This window comes from Schistosoma haematobium, chromosome 2 (assembly GCF_000699445.3).
Source record: "Schistosoma haematobium chromosome 2, whole genome shotgun sequence".
Taxonomy (NCBI): Eukaryota; Metazoa; Platyhelminthes; class Trematoda; order Strigeidida; family Schistosomatidae; genus Schistosoma; species Schistosoma haematobium.
In genome coordinates this window covers 6,290,237-6,300,513 of record NC_067197.1, presented here as the reverse complement: position 1 = coordinate 6,300,513, position 10,277 = coordinate 6,290,237, and the positions used below count along the sequence as shown (strand labels likewise).

The following is a 10,277-nucleotide window of genomic DNA, read 5'->3' as shown; positions in this document are numbered from 1 at the left end:
GTTCAAATTACTCACGATCTCAACTTTTGAAATTAATACAATATCCGCAAATGGCCTTCTGATATTAATTAATAGGATTCTCTAACAGAACACGTGATATCAGCACCTTCTGCTGATATATTTGAAACGAGTCCCAACCTCCACAATGTTACAAACTGCATGGACCAATATAAGTTGATAGACCTCCTATCCTTACTCCTGAAGACTGACTGAAGTTTGGAAATTGAAGACGATTGCGCGCACTTCTAAAGGAGCGTAACTATTCGTTTCAACTGCTGTTCCTTTGTCTATATTAGTAAATTTATATGGTATAATTTCATTCCGACTTTCATCTCTCTCTCTAAAACGCTTGAAATATTCTTATTCCTCATGTAGAGACCGGTTTGCATATCATATGTGCACAATCTACAAACTCAGACATAATTGACCAATTTTGAATAAAATTTGAGACACGCTGCAAGAACCTAATTCTATTTCAGATCTGCACTTTTCTCCCGAATTTAGCAAATATTTTGACGGTTATGAGGGTTATCAGTTGCATTTCTTGCACAGGTCTAGGTGTTTCTGGTAAAATTATTCTTGAACTTACCCAAGATCTTTAGACTAGGGAAATTCTTTCGAATCTCTGTTTAGTGCTTCGATTTTACCAATTTTGGGGTCTCCATAGTTCTCCGGGGTCACGGACATCTTTCATAAAGTATTTTCGACATTGTCACTACCTTTGGCAAAATGCTGTGATTCTGCCACATTAATCCTCCAAATTTTTGTGTAATGGGTATTTTCTCTTTATATTTCAACATAATAGAATTAAACTATACACGTCACGACCCATAATTTTCACTGAAATTCGACCTCATACTCAGTACCTTCGTGACAACGTCGTGTTTGCTTTGTTGTCTTTGTACTCTCCTCTCGTTTTTTAGCTACGGTTCTAGGTCTGTTAATGATATTTACCTGGAGGGGCTTGGTTCTGCCACTTGATTACACTGGTTTCGGTTAGTTGCGTAGTTATCTGTGGGTTTATGCATCCTGTAATCTGAGTGCGTTTGTCTGAGGCTGATAGGGTCTGAAACCAGCAGTCATCACATTACTAGGATTTGCTTAATTGTAGTGTGCAAAGCATTAAAAGGGGAACTTTTTCCGGAAGAAGAAAAGGAGAAAGATAATCCCAAGCAGTAATTAAACAAATTATTGACAACAACATGAACAAACAGAAGTGTAAATACAACAAGTAAACATGGTAAGGTATGAGATTGGAATAGGCTGGTTTATTTCTGCCATCAGCCTATAACCTGTGGTAGTAATAATGGCAAATAAGTTAGACATGTCTTGGGTACACCTATTCCGAATGGGGAGTAGTAATCCATGAGTGTGCACGTGGTTGTAAACACTCTTGAAACTATCAGCCGAGGAGTCTGTAGTCACCTCGGCTAGGAGAGCACTGCAAATGAATTCAACCCTTAATGAGGAAGAGTAAATTCCTGTTTGATTTTTGTTTTCTTTGGTATGCAGTTTTTCGGTTGTTGCCTCGCGGACCGTGGTGGTGAGGTTTTGGTAGTATGCTTATGTTGATGTTGCTTGGCATATTTACTATTCCTTATTCCATTACCAGGTCACCTCTTGTCTTCCTGCAGCTCAACGAGAATAATTCAACGTATTGAAGTCTACCTTCGTAGGATTTGCTCCTCAACCCTACCACCCACTTTGTTGCCCCTTCTCTTCATTTATTCGAATAGACATCTTTTCCAGAGTAAGAATGCACTGACGTAACAAACTCCGAGCTTAAGTCGTGCGAATGTTTTATAGTGCTAGAAGTAATTTTGGGGTGATAGCACCAAGCCGTCCTCGTAAAAAATGAAGAGTTGCATTTGCTCTGACTGCATCCGCAGTGTGGTTCGTGTTTGTGTTCAAGCAAACCTAAGTAATGTGATACACAGTCAAATAGGTTGGATCGCGTAAATCCTCCCTTTACTCATCTGATCATGATGTTATAACTAGGCGTCCACTTATCTCGTTTTATCCTTGTTAGTTTTAAATCTTTGCTCGTTTCCATTTCATCACTTTTATAGCTTTTTTGGCATCTTGATCCAGTGAACTGTTATGTGACGTCCTACGTTTTTGTATTTCATTTCAGTTTTACATTGTTATTGGCTATTCACATTCCTCCAAGTGGTTAGTAACTGTTTATAATGGGCAAAAAACAGCATCAGAAAGATAAACTGTAAGTTGTCTTTATAATTATTTAACTGTACACATGTGTAACGAAGTTATATTACATGTACAGAGTGGAGTACATTGTATGGTGGAAAACGTGCTACTGAGAGTGGTAGACAGTTTAAACGTCTTCCATTTCACTGCTGCAGGTGAGTAGGAAATTTGTCTTAAAGACTATTTCGTTAACCTTTATTGGTTGTTTTTTTTCACTTAAGCATCTCCTTTCAACCCTTTTTAAACCCATATTGTACAAAAGAGGGGATAATTTTCGACTTAGAGTAAGTCAACAAAAGAATTGAAATGTAATATACAGGAATATTTTACCGTTTTTGAAAAAGTATGGTATTAATCCTGTTACTGGGTTGGTAAGTAAATCAACCTTCCATAACAGTACTTTTTCCTAATTGTTTTCCCTCTTTTTTGTAGAAAATGAAAATGAGTGAATTAATTAAGTTAAATTTTCATCGAAATTCTGATGGGAAATTTCATTGCCCTGTAACATTCAAAGTATTTAATGAAAATACACACATTGTTGCAATTAAGCCAACGGGGAATGTATACTCTTTTGATGTAATGTTGATTCTGAATTTATTTTAGTAATTAAATATACTTACACATATACTTCTAGGCTGTTCAACGTTTGAATTTAAAGGCGAATAATTTTCTTGACTTACTCAATTCTGAATCATTTACAAAAGATGATGTCATCACAATACAAGATCCTACACAACTGGAAAAGTTTAATATTTCCGCTTTTTATCATGTGAAAAATAAAGAAGAACAGCAAAGTTCGTCAAGATAATTTTATTCATTACTAATCAATTCACCATGATATTTTGTTTAGATGAAGGCAATGTAGTAGTTATACGTTCGTTAAATCAGGAAACCAAAGAAACTTTAGCTGAATTGCCGAAAGAAATCTCAGTACCAGACTATATGTATTCAACTAGGAAAACTTCACTAGACACAGGAAAAAAGCGTGACGTTTTTAATACAGTAAAAAAGCACAATCTTATTGTTACCAATTATCTCTTAATCCACCCTCTTAGGCTACTTATTCAACTGGTCGAGCAGCAGCTTCACTTACGTCAACTGTTATGGAACCAGTAACAAAAATTGAACCGGGTTTGTTTTAAAATTCACTTAACTGATAAAACTGATATGTTCCAATTTTAGCAATTCTCGAAGATGATGTAGTCCGATACAAATATGTGAAAAAGAAAGGCTACGTCAGTTTGGTTACATCACACGGAAAGTTAAACCTTGAGTTGCATTGCGATTTGGTCCCCAAAACGTGTGAAAATTTTCTACGTCATTGTTCTACAGGTTACTATAATGATACAAGTTTTCATAGATTAATTCGCTACTTCATTGTATGTGCAGTTTATTGCTTGTGAATAAAGTTCATTATGGTGTTGTTTTTAGGTTCAGGGAGGTGATCCAACTGGCACTGGGTTTGGTGGTGATTCAGCATGGGGTGGATCTTTTGCAGACGAGTTCGTCTCTAATTTAAGTCATGATACACGTGGTGTTGTATCTATGGCTAATTCTGGACCGAATACTAATCGATCTCAGTTGTAAGTAGAAATTGTACATTTATTTTATTCGAAATATTTTTTCAGCTTTATTACTTTCCGAAAGTGCAAGCATTTGGATCGTAAGCATACTGTATTCGGCAAGTATGTCCCGTAACACTGATCGTATATATATATATTATAATTAAAATTTAGGGTTGTTGGAGGTTTAGATTTCTTGGGAAAAATTGAAATGATGGAAACCGATAAAGACGATCGACCTTTGGTAGGTGGAGTATATTTTATTTATGATATTTTGTTGTTTGGTACTTGTCTACTTTACAACTGATTGATTACTGGGTGGTGATCAATGTCATATGTATCAGGTCCTTCTTAGTGCAGATCGAATCCTATCGACCGAGTTGCAATGTGGCCACTAGTCTATGTGACTCGACATTGCGTGCATTATGTTAGGATGAGATGGTGGTCGGAGGTAGTCGAGAGGAAACCCTGAACATAGGTTTCGTGCTATTTTGGTCGATAGGATCTGACACACATGACATTGATCCACCAGTCAGTGATCAGTCATTTGTGAATAAATCTCAGTCCTACAAGAGGCCAGTCGCGGCCCGGACAGCTCAATGGTAACGTCTCTGACTGTGAAGCTGGGTGACACGAATTTAATCCGTCAGGGTGTTGTGACTTTATGTCCGACTTCTTAGCACGTGATTCTGTAGTGAAGGAGAACACAGGTGAGGACAGCGAAGTTGTATTCAGCACAAAATTACAGAGTTGGTAAAATAGAAAAACCATATAGTAAATCGTTAATTTGCAAAATATCATTCCATCATATCAAACCGGACTGTTGCTGTTGCAAACATCAATCCATTGTCTCACATTTCATTGTTCATGCGATTTCTTACAAATTCCATTGTGTTCTCGCTCTTCCTTTCTTGATCTTCCCCATCTTCTGCTGCCAGACATTACGTTCTTTCAACTCATGTTATATACTACTTATAGCAATATAAGTAGCACGCACCACAATTCATCCACCAAACCAATGACGTTCGACCGGTATGAGCAGCCTAGCGTCCTTATTGGTCCTATGTCCGCCCAGCCCGTCCACTTGAGTCCAGAACACCAAATACCAGCTTCCAATATGCGAATCGAATCATTTATTTCAGACATACTGGGTATATATATCAATCAAACAGATCGCAACGCACCATAAAATAGGAAATTACATTTGTACACAATAAAGCCAAAAAGTGGCTGTGAACGTGGGAGGCAGTAGTTAATAAACTGAACATAGCTTAAGAACGGTAAATCGTACAATAATAAATTATAGGTTAAAATAAAGCTTATAACAAGGGGAATATAGATATAGATAATCTAGTTACCGAATATTTATACCATGAGAATATATAAATAATAATAGTCAATTAATATGTCTCAGAAGTTACTCGTGATTTAATCTCCGCTCGGATATAACACAAGGGACATCAGTTCCCTCAAGATTATAGGTATACCTTGCTGACGAGTACCAAAATAGCACGAAACACAGGTCCAGGGCATCCTGTCGACTACCTCCAACCACCAACTCACTTGTATACTTTATTGTACGAAAACTAAAAATATCGATGATTACTGTATTTGCGCATAAAATAACTAGGTGATTCAACACAGATTTAGCACTTTAGGTTATACTTGCTGCAAAAAAAACAGAAAGATGCTATTCAACTTTAGAAACTGAAATCTATCAGGCTTGAATCAATGGATCAAATTACTGGTTTACAGTTCTACCCAAAGTGAATAAACTCTTTTTAAATAAAATTGTCAAAGTCCTTAATAGAAAACGTTCACTCATATAGTCACCACGAATAAATGTATATGATTTAAGTAATGCATTATCTACTGTACAGTCAGTGGCTAGCAAACTCATCGTTAACTATACTGTTATGACTTTTGCACTTGTTAATATGTCATGTGATAATGTCGCCAATTATAACACTGATTTATTGACCGGACCAATGACGCATAAATCAATATAAGCATCCTACAATTCTTACTGGACCTCCGGGATAGTAGCTTCTCTCCGAACCCAACCCATTCAGTACAGAACGCCAATATATGAATTATATATATATATATATATATATATATATATATATATATATATATATATATATATATATATATAAGTAATTTTTCAGACATACTTGGTTTATATACAAACAAACCAGATCACATCATACCATAAAATAGAAAATAACAATTATACAAGATCAAGCCAAAAAGTCTGCGATTGTGAGAGATTGTTACTAATAAATAGGGAATAGCTTAAGAATAGTAAATCGTATGATAGTAGTCAATAGGTCAAATAAAGGTTTATAATAAAAGGAATATGAATATGCATATAACGTAGTAACTTAATCGTTATACAATAAGAATATATATGATAACGGTCCATAAATAATTTCTGGTGGTTACCATTCATTTATTCTTCGTTAGAATATAACATATACACTTTGCACAATCGACAATAAAAGTTGGAAGGAGCTTTAAATTATTTGATGATGAGAAAAGCAGGTGGGTACTACGTTGTCGCTAGTTTCAAGGGCTTTTAAAAATGAAAGTTCATTAATGCTAGGGAAGAATTTACAGTGGAAACATCAACAATGGTAGCGATTCATGTTTTGCATTTGTTTGAATCTTCCCATTGATGTTTAGCATTGCAGTTGATCAGTCTCTTATACTGGGTTCGAGTCTCGGGTTGATCATCAATTATGGGATGCAGGCACATCTAGCTGACGAGTCCCAAACATGTCGAAACGCGCGTCTTGGATTCCACTGTTACCCACTACCCATCTTTGTTTATAAAAAATAACAATTATTCTTGTCTCAGAAAGCATTTCACCTCAGTTCAATACTCAGTCACACATTTGCAGGTAGCATATGTCCCAACGAAACGTCATGTTTACTGAAACATTTCAATATAAAATACTAATAAAAAGCTTTGGAGTCAACCTAATCGGACGTTTTTTTCAGATTTACGTGTATAAATGTTGTTGAGTATCAAAAATGTACTCATGTTTTCCAGAAGTTTTGTTGATACATCTCAAATATCTTTCTACCTCGTCCGGTTTTTGCAAATGAACAGTATCACTGCCTTGCATACAAAAACTTACTCTGAGCTAAGAGCACAAGGAGTTGTGAGATTTTTTATTTAGTGAAGAACTTAGTGTAGCTCGATATAATCATAGCTGTTTAATATATTGCTAATTACCCATCATTTCAACTTTTCTGATTGGATGAACAGATATTGTCTTTTGGTTATATCTTATTTTTAATTAGGAAGATATACAAATCATAAATTGTGAAGTTTACGTCGATCCATTCAAGGATGTTGATGAAATGTTAAGTAAAGAACGTGCTAATTACAGTGAAGAAATAAACATCGATAACGCTGATAAAAACGTACATCCGAAGCCAGGTAATCGCCGGGAGGAGGAAGCTCTGGAAGCTGCTGAACGTGCTAAACGCAACAAACAAGATGGTAAGTGTTACTGTGCCGAAGAGATGTGTTAGGCTACTAAAACTGTTATTCTCATATGATATTCACAATTTGATGCTCTTTAGTCACTAAGATAGATAAAATCATCCCTTGTGTAAACAGTTGCTGTGTTTGGTCTATCACCATTTAGCCATCATTCATATAGTATAGTTTTCCGCTTATTGTCAATGGAGTTTTAGTAGAAAAAAAAGCAGCTAATGGTCGCAAAATGCTAGAGGACTCTTGTAATTAGCAGTGATAAAAAGCAGATAGCCGTTTACTTATATTTCTGAGTTGTTAATTCTAAAGGCGCGATTATTTTCTTGTTTAGCCAAATGGCCAGCTTTAAACTATTAATATGGATATTGAAGAATAATACTCCGATCTTACACATTAGTGTTTTTGTAAATTGTCGAGTTAATAGAAAAAGATAACATTTCGGGGACTGTTTTACTGTGATTCAGTTTATATTTTTAACGTATGTTTGTCCTAATATAAGCTTCCATTCAACTCACCAACTGTTGATATCTCTGTTACCGCTCATAACTAACTGCTAATTAATTATATACCTGTTACTCAATATTGGAACTGCTATAAAAGAACAAGTAAATTGTTCGCTATCTATTAATATGAATGTACAGTATGCAAGATAATTGGCTGGGCACCCTAGACCACCATACCAAATTATTAAACTATTAGACTTAGATCACATTGTACACGGATACACGATTTACAACCAGAGATTGAAAACAAGATTACGGAGAAGAATAATTTATTCACTCAAAGTATAGGCAGCTCACACAGTGTATATAGAGTAAAAATTGAAGTTATATAAAGACTTGATACAAATCGTAGAATCGGCCCTCCTATCTTCGCCGGCGAACCACTCACAGCTCACAAAAGACGTGACACACAATCACTTGAGTTTTTTACGAATAATATAAGATACACTGACTACTTTTTCTCGTGTCGTGATCGGAAGTTTTGGATAGGAGTTTTAAGCAGGGCAATCACCGTTGGCATATACCGTAGTAGTGGGGACTAATATTATTTTTGTAAGGGAAAAATACAACTTGGCGTGAACGTTCCAGAAACAATTTCTAGCTTTTGATGATTAACTTTTTTCAGTGTTCAATGAGCCGGTATTTCACTTAAATTCCCACCAAAACAAAATTTATGTGGTAACAAAGCTGATAAACTTTCAGTAAATAGCCTGATTTCGAGTTCCAATCACCATGGAGCGAAACAGTTCTGTGTGGTAATGGTTTTGACTAGGAAAAGCGATATTAATATCATTAGCTGGAAGCAATTTCGTAATTGAATTGTTGAGTTCTTGTTAGTGTACAGACGATCTATCGCAACACACTAGCTGACTGACTTCTCACCGGGACGCTACATTTCTGGAAATCTCTCTTGTTTTATGTATCTGCATTTTCCCATCCAAATCTGATGGATGGTCTGGAGTAAATCCGATTTATACATACATGAGGAAGGGATGATAAACAATAGCTGGACAATCAAACAAAAAAAATTAATTCATGAAAAAGAACACAACCCACCTGCTCGACAAAACCACACTCAAGTAACGTTAACCCATTTGAGAATCCCTTCGGTACGAAGTTATACCAGTAGCAGATAATTTATATGCTTCATATTTACCAAAAGCTTGCATTCATAATGCTTAGTCTGAAGATCGGATCGCAAGGTGCGGCTGCGATCATATGACGCAAGCCTTCCTCGCTTGTACAAATAACACACATATGTGGGAATCGTATTAATAGTTATGGGCACGTTTACTCTTTTGATATGACAAAAACCTATAACCGTATGTAATCCGTGTTAATGAAAGACGATTCTCCTCCTAATTCTAGCAATCAGAAGGACAATTCGTATTAATCAAGTGAAAGACTTGTTGCTTTATATTATATCACTACAAAAATCCAGTTACTCCTAATTAAGCAAATGGGAACATAACGTTGATATAGAAAATATGAGTACAAATCAAGCAATTAAGCACTACTGTATAGATTTTCTCACTAGTTTTCCCATACAGTTTGCCGTCTGTTCCTCTAAATATATGACTTTATAAATATCATTATGATTTACTTTCAGGAATTGCAAAACAAGTGTATCGAACAGGTGTTGGTAAATTTATTCATGATGTAGATCAATTTGACACTAAAGCTATCACCAATAAGCACGGCAAAGATATTGATTCTAGTCTACAGATGATTGAAGATGTTTTACGTAAGAAGCAGAAACTTTTATTAAAGTCACAGTTAACTGACTTCTCTTCATGGTGATATTATTTTTCGACGGATTTTTGTATATTATCAAAGATATTTTTTCCTTACCAAATAGTGTTTTGTTATTTTGCATGATTCACATCTACATGGCATTTTGACAGTTGAAATTTTCTCAAAAACTGAAGTGAGAACGATGTAGAGTTTTTATATCCCTTCGCTATAACACCCAAAATATTTATGCACGCGCTGAATTGGCGTTAAATTGTAACCTAGAACTTCGAGAATACGCCTTTAATTTCATAAAGTATATGCTGTGTATTGTGACACACTGGGAACATCTTCAATAGTTTCGAATTCTGCTTACAGGACTAACAGACTAATTCATAATTGTTACAATAGAAGTATTATGTACACATTAAACATCTGATCATGTGATCAACACAACCTCTCAATTATCCGACGAACCTCAAGGAACCAGATATTGGCTAAACAAGGAGTAGATAAACAGTGGAATCCAGCACGCGCGTTTCACGCTATTCGTAACTCGTCAGTTGGAAGTACTCGAACGCAAGATTGATGCTTACGTCGATACTCAAACCCATCATATATCGCTTTAAACAAGCTAGTGAATTGGCGTACGCACTAATTTGATCAACGGGTATATTGCTTTTAGTTAGTATGGGTTTAAACTCTCATATTGTTGATATTTAAGACTTAATCTTGACTAGTCTCTGTTGGCATTGTAGGTCC

General features: G+C 35.6%; 1 protein-coding gene across 2 annotated transcripts; it reads left to right on the top strand.

The window, feature by feature from the left end:
• The first annotated feature begins 225 nt into the window (after nucleotides 1-225).
• Nucleotides 226-9,639, top strand: PPIL2_1 (RING-type E3 ubiquitin-protein ligase ppil2). 2 transcript variants are annotated; one of them, XM_035731344.2, is made up of 15 exons: nucleotides 226-295; nucleotides 2,135-2,221; nucleotides 2,268-2,363; nucleotides 2,430-2,492; nucleotides 2,528-2,579; nucleotides 2,641-2,784; nucleotides 2,843-3,002; nucleotides 3,059-3,210; nucleotides 3,264-3,339; nucleotides 3,391-3,587; nucleotides 3,640-3,791; nucleotides 3,837-3,893; nucleotides 3,945-4,014; nucleotides 7,083-7,284; nucleotides 9,394-9,639. In XM_035731344.2, the coding sequence occupies exons 2-15, from the start codon at nucleotides 2,190-2,192 to the stop codon at nucleotides 9,582-9,584; spliced, it is 1,644 nt and encodes a 547-aa protein (XP_035587353.1). In that variant the 5' UTR covers nucleotides 226-295; nucleotides 2,135-2,189; the 3' UTR covers nucleotides 9,585-9,639. The 2 variants fall into 2 exon arrangements, with proteins under 2 accessions (XP_035587353.1, XP_051067353.1); XM_051214207.1 differs by lacking the exons at nucleotides 226-295; nucleotides 2,430-2,492; nucleotides 2,528-2,579; nucleotides 2,641-2,784 and having other exon boundaries at nucleotides 357-2,221.
• The last annotated feature ends 638 nt before the right edge of the window (nucleotides 9,640-10,277 follow it).